Genomic DNA, 15,214 nt, shown 5'->3' with positions numbered 1-15,214 from the left:
AATATTCATTACTAGTAGTGATCTTCTGCTGATTTCTTGATACCATGAATGAATGTGATGCACAAAAGACTCTGCAGGCTCTGACGGCCTATGAGGCAGTGACATAGGGACAAGATCAATACGTTTCTCAGGTTTATAATCAGTAACGACTTCATAAGGACTGAAACCTATGGACCTATCAACGGAACTATTAAACGCAACCTCGGCTGTAGGTATTACGGAGTCCCATGTTCTGGTGTGCTCTATATCCCTCCTAGGGGGAGACTCATCCGGTAGATCATCAGGAAAGACATTATAAAACTCATCTACTACCGAAATGGCCTCAATGGGTAACTCTATACTAGCCTCTGGGGCACTTTCTCTAGCCAGAAGGCCGTATGTGTTGTGCCACTCAAAATAGTAGTCTTGATGCCCCTGTTGGGGTGGGTGCACAGGTGCATGCCCATAACTAATTCCTTGGCCACCTCCATTCATTGGTCTATCCTCCTGGCCACCTGCCTGAAATTGGACATCTACCCCAATGCTGGGATTTGTCCTGGCGGAAGCCTTTAGTTGGGTTATGCGCGCATCAAATTGATCAAAGCGTTGGTCTATATATTGTTCATAGCACTTACCCAAATACTCGATTTGCTGAGACAACTTGTTCATTGACTCTAGTAGTTGCTCTGGGGCACTCTCTCTAGCCACAAGGCCGTATATGTTGTGCCACTCAAAATAGTGGTCTTGATGCCCCTGTTGGGGTGGATGCACAGGTGCATGCCCATGACTAATTCCTTGGCCACCTCCATTCATTGGTCTATCCTCCTGGCCACCTGCCTGAGATTGGACATCTATCCCAATGTTGGGATTTGTCCTGGCGGAGGCCTTTAGTTGGGTTATGCGCGCATCAAATTGATCAAAGCGTTGGTCTATATATTGTTCATATCACTTACCCAAATACTCGATTTGCTGGGACAACTTGTTCATTGACTCTAGCAGTTGCTCCATGTTTAGTGTAGGGTGCAAGCCAAAACCTTGACCCGTACGTGTGGGCATACACTGGCTAAGTCAACCTAAGGACTTTCTATGACGACTATATGCGTCTAAAAACTAAATGACCCTACGAGACTCTATATGAAGGAGACTACACACCGTTACGAAAATTCAGCTATATATATCAGGGGCTACGGTTTTCTAGTAGCTATATATGATGGACTGGATGTATGAATGACTCAAACAAACTAAACCCTAAATATGTGGTGAATTCCCCTACAAGAACCCTAGGCTCTGATACCAAATTTGATGCAGGACATGAATTTAAATATGATATGCAAGATTTCAGGCTTAGATTACACCATTTCAGAAACAATCACACAAATTCCACATCCCACATGAAAATCCAAACATTCAATTAAAGGGGAATCTATGCCGATCCAGGCCTACACACGTTAGGGCTGGATCAATGAAAATTATGAACCAAACAATACTCAAAGGGAAATAGAAATCACCCACATGCATAAGAATCAGTCCCTAATCCAAGGAATTCCCTAATCTCAATTCAAGGAACCCTAGGATGAAAAAAGGGGCAAATCAATTAGGGATAATATAATCTAGGGTAAGGATTTATGAAATCATGTATAAAAGAGAGGAAAATAGGAAGAAACCTGAACTCGAGACAGTCCCTGCGTGTGGGCAGCACGCCAGGTGCGGGCGCATGTGTAGGCGCACGTGTGGTGGGGGACGGAATCCAGAAACGGATTCCTAGGCCTTAGTCAGCCAGGCTTGGGCTGCAAAACCCCCAAATCTGACGTCGATCCGAGCTCTGGTCTGAGTGTGGTGCTCCGCCAAAGTTTCAGCTCGCCTGCGGGACGAAATCTAGAAACTTGCTGTAATGAAGAAATCTGATACAACAAAAGGGACGAATTTGAAGCACGGATGGTGGGGGAAGATAGAAAAAAAAAGATGATGGAGGATGGGGGTGAATCAGGATCAATGTGGCTTCGCACCACGGTAGTTAGCCCTTTGAAAAGGGAGGGCTTCGCACCCACTTTTGAATTCTTCCACAACTCACGAAGAGAGTAGAAAAATAAAGCAAGAATTTTTTTATTAACTTTAATGAATCAAAATAACTACAAAGAGTGCCTATTTATAGGGAAAATCCTATACCCCAAAACTCGCACTATGTGCGCAACCTATTACTTGGCGATGAAGTAAACTAAAATAAAAACCAAACAGAGATATTTAAAGCGTTCACAATGTTCTAAATAATAATAATAAACAAAACCTAAAATATGAAATCAATCCGACGAGTGGGCCACGATCATGAGATCCCATGATGGGCTTTTCTTGATTACCGGGCCCAATCTTTTGAACTAAACTTCGTCTTCTAGGTAGGAGGCCCTCCCTGGACGTCGTCATCGAGACAGATCGATGGTGGGGCCCTCCTACTCCGTGCGTACGTGCGTAGGTGAGGCGGCGTGCATGCGCGTATGCGCGAGATGTCCCCATCAAAGGTGGTCCTCACACAGTAAGGGTAACACCCACTAAAGTGTTATCTCCGTAACACCTAATACCGCAGATTTCTTACTGAAGGCTTTCGCAAGATGTTCCTATGCTAGGAGCCTAGGTGGGGCCCACCGTGATGTTTGGGATAAATCCACCCCGTACATCCATTTTGTGAGTTCATTTCAAGACAAGGTACCAAAAATGATCTGGATCCAATACTCAAGTGGGCCACATGAGACAAAACTGTGGGGAATGAGCAACCACCGTTGAAACACACGTATGGCCACAAAAGTTTTGTATCAGGCTAAGTTTTTTTGTGTTTTAAGTTCATCCCAGTGGGAATGACCATATAAATGGTTTGGATGTCATAAAAACATCAAGGTGGAGCCCAAAAGATTTCAATGATAGAAATTCCTTTCCTCAATTTGCCCTCTTGTGTGGCCCACTTGAGTATTGGATCCAGATCATATTTGGTTCCATGTCCTAACATGAGCTCGCAGAATAGATGGACGGGGTGGATTTATCCCAAACATCACAGTGCGCATGAACTTCCTGCGAAAGGCTTTCGTAGGAAATCCACGTCCATAAGGAAGCGGATTAGCGTACTGAGTACGCTTTGTGGGGCCCAAAGTGATTTTTTGGTCTTATCCAAACCATCCATCATTTTTAGAAGTTAATTTTAGGCCATGAGCCCAACAATTAAGCATATCCAAAGCTCAGTTGGACCACACCATAGGAAACGATGTGAATCGAAAGCCTACCATTGAAAACTTATTAGGGGCCACATATTTTGAACCAAGCTGATATTTGTGTTTTCCCTTCATCCATGGCCGTGTCATCTTATGAACAGGTTGGATGGCAAATAAAAATCATTCTGGGCCCCAAGAAGGTTTCAACAGTGGACATCATTATTCACATTGTTTCTTGTGGTGTGGTCCACCGGAGCTTTGGATATGCTTCGATTTTGGGTTCATGCCCTAAAATGATGTGAAAAAATGGATGGACGGCATGGATAAGATACATAGATCCAAGGTGGGCCCCACAACGTTTATTAAGTAAAGCGGTACTGTTCATAATCCGCTTCATTAAAAATGCCCAAACAGAAGAAAAACACGAAACCTTCCCACTTTTCTCCGAAAGCCTTGTTTCCCCAAATCTCAAACCCTAACTTCCGATTTTGCCTGCATAAGCAAACAAAAATCGTGATTTTTAGTAACCCTAACATCATCTGGCAATGCTAATCTTTCCGGAAAATGCTATTTCAAGAATTGTTTTCGGAAAATCCGAAGTACTTGGGTTTTTTCGTACCTTTTTGAAGTCCGGCTATCACTCTGCAATCCGACCACCAAAATACTCCTCATATAGCCAACAATCCATTGTTTCATGGAAGAACAAACCACATAGTGGTCAACTGCTACTTCGTTTGTGATAAGGTTTCTTAGAAAGATATTTCTATTCCATATATCTCGTCCCATGATTAGACTGCAGGTCTATTCGCCAAAGCTCTTGGGAAATCTCAGTTTCAAAATCTTATTTTGAAGCTAGAAATGTACGATATCTACGCTCCAGCTAGAAGGGAAGTGTTAAATGGACAGTTGTAATCACTTGGGCGGTCCAGCTTGGGTCTCACGTCTGTTCTCTTGTACATGTTGGAGTAGAGTTTGGGCCCGTGAGTTTAGTTTACGTAATATTTAAGTAAAGAGGGACAGTTTTGTAGTTTTCTCTTTAGTAAATGAAAGCCCTAATATAATAAGAGAGGGTTTACTGGGCATGTGAATAGATCAAGCAGCCCTTCTCCCTCGTCTCTCTCTTCTCTCCTCTCCCCTTTCGCTTTTCTTTTCTTCTCTTTTCTTCAATTTTAAGGTTTTAAACCAATAGGTTTTTTTATTCTGATTCTAGCATATTACTTTCTGAGTTATTTCATCCTCCTCTACTACCCTCAAGCCTCACGTGTGGTCACCATTGAAGCCCTACAACTAAATAGGGCACATGATGAGTGCTATATTTACTGCAACTCTCCTGATAATCAAGACTATTTGTGTAATTTACTTTCTGCCATGATCAATTAGCTATAGGTTCTAATTTGGACAGTCCATATTGTTGTTAGGCCACACAACTGAACTTTAAAAGGAGAAATGCAAGTATTTTCTCACTAGCATGTGGACAGTGGCTTCATAGCACATCTTCCAATGTAGCACACGTGAAAAACCTATGCTATCCATCCAGTAGTGCTACCGTTTTTATTTATTTATTTTGAAAGGTATTCAGTAGTGCCACCATGAATGGCTCCTAACCAAATCTCAAGCCTGTTCACTCATTGGCATGCCAAACATGTAATGGCCACATGGCTAAATCATTTTCTTCAAGTCATTATCCATTTGTCTCATACACAATGCTCCATTCAAAGAGTGTAACAGCCTGGTTCTTTTAACCAGAAGATCTACTTAGTTTTGTCCACCTGATGAAAGCTTGGATCTTGCGCACATGAGATATTGGCAAGTGTGCTTGCATGTGGATGGGGAAGGCTCTAAATGTAAGTGGGCTTAGAAAACCTTTTAGGGCAGACTTATGTGATAGTTCATGACCATTTTAAAAATGACGGTGACTCTTTAACCATAGACATGCCCTAGTTGTTCAGAAATCCAGAGCGTTCAAATAGTTGATCACATTGTGAATGGAAACCAATCGGTGATTTTAAATATATGCTCAACACAGATGATCTAGATTGGGCTAACTTATGAGGAAACAAAAGAGAGAAACCATGAGCAGGTATCTAACAATTCTACCTCCCAACAGAAAGAAAGCACTCTGTTCCCAAAAGCAGAACATAGTTTGTTTTCTATTGCTAGATTTACAGGATATGGTTGGTTCCCTCATCAAGTCATCACCAAGCTGCCTGAAAGCTGCAATGTTATATAATTGCCTTCAAACGCCTAGTATTTTGAAAACTGGGTTTGTATTGCTAACTGATATTCTCATATGTTTTCTGAATCAGGAAACGGTAATCAAAGAGTACCAAAATTTCAAGTTTCAACAACCGTATCAGCAGGCTTTGTACTATTGCTCATTAGTACTAGAGGATCACACATGGCCTTGGACTGAACATCTTGAAGTTCTTCCACATCTTGAGGCTGGTGATCTTGTGAAATTCTCACCTTGCATGCTCTCAAAGGTCTTCTTGGAGTGTTATGTGGCAGGTTCATACATTCTGCTATATTAAGTTCCAATTGAATATAGTTTTTAAGTTTGACATCTCGTCTTCATTTTATATTATATAACTCCGCTTAAATTTTCCAGGAAACATCAAACCAGATGAAGCTGAGTCAATAGTCCAACATATTGAAGACGTTTTCTTCAAGGGTCCCCTACCTAAGAGCAAAGCACTATTCCCATCTCAGCATTTGACAAATAGAGTTGTTAAGCTTGAAAGGGGCACAAGTCACTTTTACCCTATTGAGGGTCTAAATCAAAGTAATGAGAATTCAGCACTAGTCCACTATATCCAGGTGTGCTCTTATTGCCTATGAAAACAACAATATGGCTGTCTTGGATGAAATTTTAACAGATATTTTAATTTAAATCGTGTTTCGATGTTCAATTGAAATGTAATGCACTTAAGTTGATCAATTAGAAAAGCAAAGGGGCTAGCTACACTCCATTCTTATTGAAGGACTAGCCCCGAGTGCCATTATGATTGCTCAAGTTAGACTTGAAATGCCTGGAATTGCAAGTAGGGGTTTGGTGATTGACACAAATGAAAATGTTTCATGTCCACATCGATTCCTAAAACATCGATTGTTTTTCCTTCCATGTGAACCAATTACCCGCCAATAGTGTTAGCCTCCATACTTGCCTCCCCTCTCTTCCCAATCTTTAAACCAAACCAGTGTTGCCACCTTGGTAGGTGCCCCATATCTTCACATGGGCACTATGTGACGCACCTGATTTCCTGATGAAGAACCATCGAGTACTCTATAAAATGATTTCACGGAAAACAAACCTGACCTTTCTTTGGACCACACCATTATATCCCTCTCTTGTGACACAAGCCTTACACTTCATAACTTCTCCATCAACCTAACGAATTCTTCTACCTCTTCATCCGAAAGATTCCTATAAGGAGGAGCCCAAATAACCTATCCTCCTGACCATGAAAAGCATCTTGCCACCGAAATGTTTCTCTGCCGAAATTTTAGCTAAACTTGGAAATAACTCCCACAACGCTCTATCCCCCATCCAAGGATCTTCGCAAAATTTGATACTTTTGCCATCTCCTAAGGAGTAACTCACCCCCTCCATGAACTCTGCTCTTCATCTTGACGCCGCCTTCTATATAGCCAATTCCCTTTATAAGGACAAAGGTTTAGTCCGCCTACCCCATTCTTGTATCCCATACTTCCTACCCACCACCTCCCTTCAAAGATTACCTTCTTCTGCCCCAAATCTCCAATTCCATTTTCCAAGAAGTGTTGAATTCATCACCTACAAATTTTGTACCATCACTCCCCCTTCCTCAAATGGTTTGCATACCTTCTCCCATTTCATGAGGTGAAATTTATGTTTTTCTTCTACCCCAAACATAATAAATCCCTTAATTTTTCCATTCTATTGAAAACTGATATTAGACATCTGAAAAGAGACATGTTATATACCGAAATATTGTGCACATTGCCTCATTTATTAACTTTAACCTCCCTTCCAAAGATAGATGCCTACTCTTCCATCGAGAAAGCTTTCCTTCGAATCTTTGAATGATTTTATCCCATAATGACTTCATTAGCTTCCCTACATAAAGAGGGAGGCCCAAATAGGAAATGGGAAATGTATGTCCCTGCCATCCAAACATAACTGCAAAATTCTTCACTTCTTCCTTTGAGAGATTAACCCCCAACAACTCGCTCCTGCTCATGTTCACTTTTAACCCCAATACGGCCTCAAAGCATATAATAATCTTTATGAGATTATCCATTTTAGTTTCATATACCTTGCAAAATAGCATCGTGTCGTCTACGTGTTGTAAATGGGTGATTAGGAAATCTAACTTGTCCACCTTAAAGCCTTGTATCAATCCAAACACCTTTCCTCTATCATCTTGCTTAGAGTTTCCATGACCATCACAAATGGGTATGGAGATCACGGGTCCCCCTCTCGCAAGCCTCTAGATGCCAAGAAAAAAGCCTTTTAGAAATCCATTTACCAATACCAATATTTAGCCAACTTTACACGGACTTGAATCCATCTTCTCGATTTCATCCCACATACCAACCGATCTAGAATGTAATCGAGGAATCCCCAATCTACTTGATCATATGCCTTCTCTATGTCCAATTTGCACACTACACATTTTTTCTTTTCCTTGAACCGGAAGTTGATGAATTCTTGCACAATAAGAGGCACCATCTACTATCTGTCTTCTAGCCACAAACCCCCCTTGAGATTTGGTAATCACACCTTCTAGTACCACTTTAAATCTAGATGCCAAAATTTTCGCTAATGGCTTGTATGAACCCCTGAGAAGACAAATTAGCCTGAAATCCCTCAAATATTCGGCGCCTTCCTTTTTCATGACAAGAGCAATGAAAGTTGCTCCTATCTTTGCTGCCAAGAGGCCTTTATCGAAAAATTCATTGATGCAGCATACCAAATTGCTTTTTACCACCTCCCAAAACTTTTGAAAAAAAAAAGTTTTGAATCCATTTGCTCCCAGGGCCTTGTCACTACCCTACTTCCTTATCGCTGCTTTGATTTCTTCCTCTTTAGCCGGTTTTTCCAATGAATCTGCCTCCACCTTGGAAATTCGATCAAACTGCAAATTATCTAGTCTTGGTCTTTCCCATCCTTCCCCCATGAGCAAATCGTCATAGAACTTCACTATTGCCACGCACACCTTTCGTCTTTATCTATTTGTTTTATTATAATTTAATTCAATTGAGGATGCTAGACACACCCCCATATATTTTTAGTTAGTAGGCCTTGATCTCTTCCTTTGTAGCCAGTTTTCCAATGAATCTGCCTCCACCTTGGAAATTTGATCAAATGGGTATGCGTCTTGTATTTGTTTTATTGTAATTTAATTCAGTTGAGGATGCTAGACACACCCCCATATATTTTTAGTTAGTAGGCTTTGATATCTTCCTCTGAAACCAGTTTTCCAATGAATCTGCCTCCACCTTGGAAATTCGATCAAACTGCAAATTATCTAATCTTGGTCTTTCCCATCCTTCCCCCATGAGCAAATTGTCATAGAACTTCACCATTGCCACATACAACTTTTGTCTTTATTTATTTGTTTTATTGTAATTTATTTCAATTGAGGATGCCAGACACACCCACATATTTTTTAGTTTGTAGGCTTTGATGCCCCAATAATGGATATGAATTCTATGGTGCAAACAAAGTTCTTCATTTCTAGCAAGTAAGATATGGAAGCATAAATGAAAATAAACTACAGCCAAAGTGTCAGATTGAGGAAGATCAGCATTGCTGAATCAAATAGGGATAACAGTTTTTTTCACGTTCTCGTCATTCACAGTGCCGTAGAATCCATACTTGAAATGCACTAGGCAATAATGAAGGAATTTTCCAATGTGATTTTGAAATGATTAATGAGAGAAATGAGAGTGGCAAAAAAAAAAAAGGCAATTAGAGAAGGTCGATCAATCAAGTCAGAACCTCCTACAAATCTGAAAGGGAAGCAGCTGGTTTCATTGGCGGATGCAAAAGATGGTTCACAGAAGAAGAAAATCCAGGTGGTTGGACTGTGGTGCGCAGAAAGAAATTGGAGGCAAGGAAGAAAGGGATGAAGGTCTCACCTGAGCTAACAAACTACCAACCCTATTTGTGGTAGGGTTCCCGTTCAAGAAGTATCTGGCCATATCCAGTGTTGATACTTTTATCCATGGCAGTATCACTATAATATTAAGCGCACAGATACGTTGGCCTTGGGTGTATATGTGCATCACAGTTTCTTGTTAAGATTGTGTCAACCATTCATTCTCCTTCCCAGGTTTTTTTATTTACCGTTCAGAGGCTTGTAATAATCTTCTGTGATAGGTGGTGTTAAAATAAAATAAAATAAAATAAGGTAATTCACAGGAAAGTACAATGTCTCCTCGAATGAAGTTAACTAATATCTATGTGGCTGCTTGGACTAAGCTTGTAATTGATAGGCTAGTACAGCTTAAAGGGTAAACTCAGCACCGATGCTTGATCGGAAAATACCAAATTACGGATGGATTCTGAGATATGAATTGAGTTGGCAGCATATCACTTCTAACTAAAGACGAAGTTAATGTGGATTGACTAGAATTGGCAAATCATGTCAGCAATTTTACAGTAAATGATAAATCTTTGATCGCACTAATTTAAGTTCTTGACAATAGCATATGACTGAAGAAAAATTTTACAAGGCTCTAAACCAGGACTGTTGTTTGTATATAATTGTAAAGTGTTATATGTCAATTATATATTATACATAACAAATGATAAACCATGTTCTTTTCTTCTCTCTCTTCTTCCTCTTGTTTTTTTAATTGTTTTTAGTCAGTGATATTGTAGATGTTATTTGAGGGGATGAAATTTCATGATAATGTACCCTTGCATGTAAATTAGAAAAGTTAAGGATAATGCCCCCAAAAATGGTGCTACTCGGGAGTGGGTGAGGCTTAGGTTAAATGGATGCATTTTGAATTGAGATCATCCAGGCTCCCAAGTTTCTTGTGTTAATTCCTTTCTTTCTTTTCTTTCTTTTTTTTTTTTTTACACGTACACACACCCCCACACACTCACACCATAGTGGGCTTTCACCACCTATGGATACTTGAACCCTTGAACGGGTGTTGAAACTCCCGAGAGTCTACCACCCAAGCAAGAGCAAGGATCCTTCCTGTGTTAATTCTCAACAAGTTGCTGGGTTCTCAAGTCAAGGCACTGGTTTTGAGTTGAACAGGAGTTCCATCTACGAATGAAAGGGAACATTTGAACCTCCCATCCAATTTGCTATAATTTTTATGCATTATAAACATTTATAGTAAATTTCAAATCATGTAAATGTGCATTATAAGAAACTGTCGATCCATTCCTTTGTTCAGTATCGAGATCATTTTGTTGCCCCATAGGAATCAATGTTTGTCAATGCCTAGCCATTCAGAAAAACAGAACGGGAAAGAAAACATGAAATTTAGGGTATGGCACATTGGATAAAGTGTGAGGGAGGTTAGTTTCTGACATTTTACTCCTAAGGCATAATATTGTTAGGAAGTAGGAGCATTTTTTTTATTGTGCTTTATTCTACTGAGTATCCGATTCACATTTATACCGTTTTACAATGATACTTTCTTGATTGGATCATTCATCTCAATATCTTGCAAGCACTGATACCTGATTTTGTCAAAATATTACAAGGTTCATCAAGACGATTTTAAATTGAATGTGAAAGTTCAGCTTTTTGCTCTCATTGCTAAGCAACCAGCTTTTTATCAGCTTCGAACAGTCGAGCAGCTTGGATACGTTACTGTGCTTATGCAGAGGTTTGCAGAAGCATCTTTCAATGAAGCAATCCCCTAGTTGATCCCAGTATTATTTGTTAAACTTTCAAAACATCACAAATGCAGGAATGATTCAGGCATTCGAGGAGTGCAGTTTATTGTCCAATCCACTGTCAAGGTAACTAGAATGAGCCCTTCCAAGGACGTCTGCACAAAGAAGAGGATCCTCTATCCTGTTTGTGGCTATTGTGACATAATAGTGTGGGATCTGGATCAATCATTAGGCTTGTCCCACCGTGAACATTCCCTGGCCTAATAATCATGTTGCTCTGCTCTTAAGTTGGGTCAGAAGTCACATCTATGTTTTTTTTTGAAAAAAAAATGGACAGTTAAACAAATTGACCAATGGTCCACATCTAGTGCACACAAGTGTTCCATTTCATCAGTGAACTGGCTTGAAATTTGTGTAAGGTCATGTTCATGTTGGCACCTGCTTGATGAATGGCCTGAATCTTGCATATGCTCATACCAGGCTCAGGTGTCAGACAATCCTCTTCATGCTACACTTGCACATTTTTTCAATCAGAATAGTAGCTCTGCTATATGCGCATGCCTATTCATCTTCTGAAGTACTGTTTGAATGACCTTGACAGGATCCAGCGAAGCTTGATTTGAGAGTAGAAGTGTTTCTTAAGATGTTTGAAAGCAAGCTTTATGAAATGACCAATGATGAATACAAGGTAAGATTTGTAGCACCGATTTCCTGACGAGATTATGTGCCAATAACTATTTATATAAACTATATTAGGACCTGCACTTTGACTTTCAAAACCACACTAGCAAAAGCCCATGTCATTCCATCTCTTTCCCCACAACATGCAAATGTGGCTCGTGTGAGCACAATTTAATAGGGCAGCCCTCGCCATGGATAAGCCCTGGGTCTCCCACAGAATGTCACAGTAGCACATGTTCGGAGAGTAGGATTAGATCTCATCTTGATATTAAAATCACCAGGACATGTCCTAGCCAGCATTAAAATTACTCTTTTGGTAAATTGGAATTATGGCCCACAGAGCAATGTAAATGCACTGATTGATATGAAGCTGGAGAAGCACAAGAATCTGAGGGAGGAATCTGCATTTTACTGGCGCGAGATTGTGGATGGTACCCTCAAGTTCGATCGGAGAGAATCTGAGGTGAGCACTCCTGAATATATGGGTGCATGATTTTATTTTATTTTATTTTTTTTCAGGTTACCTTTTAACAATTTTGAGGACAATATTTGTGTCACAGGTCTAGCACCACATCTCTAGTATAAAACCAAGTTTTTTATTATTATTTTTTAATTGATGACATCAAACAGGTTGCTGCATTAAGAGATCTCACCCAACTGGAACTGATAGATTTTTTCAACGAGCATATCAAGATAGGGGCACCTCAAAGAAAGTCTCTGAGCATACAGGTCTATGGGGGCCTACATTCTGCTGAATGCAAAGCAGCCAAATGTGAAACCAATCGGCCCCAATCCATTTGGATTGATGATATTTTCAGCTTCAGAAGATCACGCCCTCTGTTTGGTTCTTTCAGAGGAGGCTTTGGTCCTATGAAGTATGAATGCTTCAATCCAGCTATTTTGCAGAAAAATATATAGGGTGTGTGCAGAATTCAGCGTTGCCCCATGTGTATCCAAATTGTCGTAAGAAACCCTTTAATGAACTAATCAGAATGATCTGATTTGTTTGACATTGATAAATAGAGTTCATGATTCTGTTCTGTCTGCCTTAGGTTGAAGTATTAAAGTTGTAAGAGCCCAGATAATCTTGCATGCAGACTCACAAACTTTGGCTGTTAACCTGTGCCAAAAATGGCCACCACATACGGTTGTGTGTACCTAATGTGAAGTCCAAAGTTCCTGGGAATATTTTCCTTGCACATGATAGATTAGAATTTTCAGCCTTGGCAGAAAATTAAAATTGGGAACCACTATCAATCTTCTTCCATGCATATTGATGAACCGTCACACTTCAAATGGCATTAGTCTGTTATTCTAGCTAGCCCTCCTGGGGGTTAAATGTCTTGCTTCCTCCTAGCCTGGACGGTAGTTGGATCTGTTACGTAATGTGCTGGCTGTATATATATATATATATATATATATATATATATATCTGTGTGTGTGTGTGTGTTAGTGAGAAGGTTGCTTGTTAAAGTTGGGGCCAGAGATAAGGCCGTCAGTGGGGGCTATGCCAAAATCAAAATATTGAATAGGACAGGCCTGGCCAGCCCCAGCTTGAACAGTTCAAAATCTGGGCTGAAGCCAACCTCACGCCTGTACAGTCGGCTGCCCCAACTGAGATTATTTGCCGCAAACATATCCCACCTAATGAGTCATAAGCAATCCATGATGGTTATAGTGCTCCTAGTTGCCTCAATTGGATTAGATTGTCTAATCAATTGATCTGAACTGTCCATTAATTCCAGGACATATATTCCAGTCTACAATGCAAAAGGCACGCTGATTGGATGACCATTGTTAATTTGGCCTTATTTTCTGTAGCCATCCTTTTTCCAAGCCATGGATGGAATGGTAATGATTGCCTAAGAAAAGTTGTTCTTTAGAATCATAAGCGAGCCATGATGGTCTCTAACAAATAGATGGATCAAAATGATTGGACCTATTTTGCGATAATGATTTTGATCATCCATGTTAAAAAATCATTGATCAAATGGCAAATATTTCTGAGATTGGTGTGATATCATAAAATGCGTGTGGAGAATGTGGGATTGATATAGATCAATCAACATGTATGTATATGTAAATTATGTAACTAATAATATTGAAAGCTGGTCGCCTGGGGAAAGCATTTCAATAGGACCCTTGCTCATGTTCAAAAGGGAGTCCAAACCAATTCCTAGCCTACTACTGTGACCAACTTAATCAGGCCAGCATTTTCTTGACAATTTTTCCTACAATGCACCCACATACTCAGTCACAGAAGATCACATAGTCAAAGAGCCAGGTACAGTCGCCTGATGGGTAAATCGACACATAAATGATGCGCATGGGTTTTTAATGGCAACTGAGGAAGGCCAACGGTTGACCAGTTCCAAATCCAAAAGGACAAGGGTCTTTTCCAGACCTTGGACCATGGAAATGATTTGACGTGGAACCAGTGACCAACCAACTATAAGAAACAACACTTGAACAGTAGAGGCATGGCTGTGGGGCCCACAGTGATGTGTGTTTTATCTACTCCATCCATCCATTTTTTTTCCAGATTATTTTAGTATGAACCTAAAAAGGAGGCAGATCAAGGCCTCAAGTGGACCACACAGTGGAGATTGAACACCCATCATTAACCTCTTGGGAGCTGCAGAAGTTTTGGTTTGATATTTGTTTTTTAGCTTCATCCACGTCTATATAACCTTATGAACATGTTGGATAGGCAAATAAACATCTCAGTGGCTCCTAGGAAGGTTTTAACCGTTAGTGTCATTATCAGCGCTGCTTCATGTGGCATTGTGTGACTTAACCTTAGATCTGCCTCATTTTTTGAATGATACCATTAAATGATCTGGAAAAATGGATGGACGGCATGGATAAAATTCATACATCTCAGTGGACCCCACGTAGGCCCTGCCTGGACGGATTATTGTCCAGGCTAGGGCAGTACGCAATCTGCTTCGGACATCTCCCATGTGCATCCCTCCATTTAGGGCCTGTTTGGGCGGTGGGATTAGAAGGGATTTAGGTGGGATGGGATTCATCTGTTCCGTGCCAATTCCACTCCATGTTTGGGAAGAAATGGAAAAGCTTGGAATTACATTAAATGGAATTGCATTGGGTCTCGTGCTAATTTCACTCAATGTTAGCAAGTTATGTAGGTCCCACCATGATTTGTGAGCTATATCCACACTGTCCACCCATTTATCGAGATTATTTTAGAGCATGGGCCAAAAAATCAGGTAAATCTAAAGCTGAAGTGGACCCCACCATAGAAAGCAACGGGGATTGAATACTTACCGTTGAAAACTTCTTTGGGGCCACATAAGTTTTGGATCTATCTCATTTTTAGGCCCATGCCATAAAATGAGGTTACAAAACAAATGAACGGTTTAGATAACACGTGTTATTCTCAATAATTTCAAATGATGGTGGGTATATCCATTCAATGCATGGCATTAATTTTATCCCATGGCAACAGGGGACAATCCCTGCCGTGGGTAATAATTATGTTTTTTTGAAT

General features: G+C 40.3%; 1 protein-coding gene across 2 annotated transcripts in view; it reads left to right on the top strand.

Moving 5' to 3' along the window:
• The window catches only part of LOC131221633 (insulin-degrading enzyme-like 1, peroxisomal), a 112,208-nt gene extending 99,465 nt beyond the window's left edge, over positions 1 to 12,743 (top strand). For both annotated transcript variants that reach the window (XM_058216928.1, XM_058216936.1), the window contains 7 exons: positions 5,480 to 5,681; positions 5,782 to 5,990; positions 10,888 to 11,012; positions 11,097 to 11,148; positions 11,624 to 11,710; positions 12,044 to 12,166; positions 12,334 to 12,743. In XM_058216928.1, coding sequence (XP_058072911.1) covers positions 5,480 to 5,681; positions 5,782 to 5,990; positions 10,888 to 11,012; positions 11,097 to 11,148; positions 11,624 to 11,710; positions 12,044 to 12,166; positions 12,334 to 12,621 — 1,086 coding nt within the window. In that variant the 3' untranslated portion in view covers positions 12,622 to 12,743. The remainder of the gene's footprint in view (positions 1 to 5,479; positions 5,682 to 5,781; positions 5,991 to 10,887; positions 11,013 to 11,096; positions 11,149 to 11,623; positions 11,711 to 12,043; positions 12,167 to 12,333) is intronic.
• The last annotated feature ends 2,471 nt before the right edge of the window (positions 12,744 to 15,214 follow it).

Source organism: Magnolia sinica, chromosome 1 (assembly GCF_029962835.1).
Source record: "Magnolia sinica isolate HGM2019 chromosome 1, MsV1, whole genome shotgun sequence".
NCBI classification, from domain to species: Eukaryota; Viridiplantae; Streptophyta; class Magnoliopsida; order Magnoliales; family Magnoliaceae; genus Magnolia; species Magnolia sinica.
This window is presented reverse-complemented; position numbering and strand designations above follow the sequence as displayed.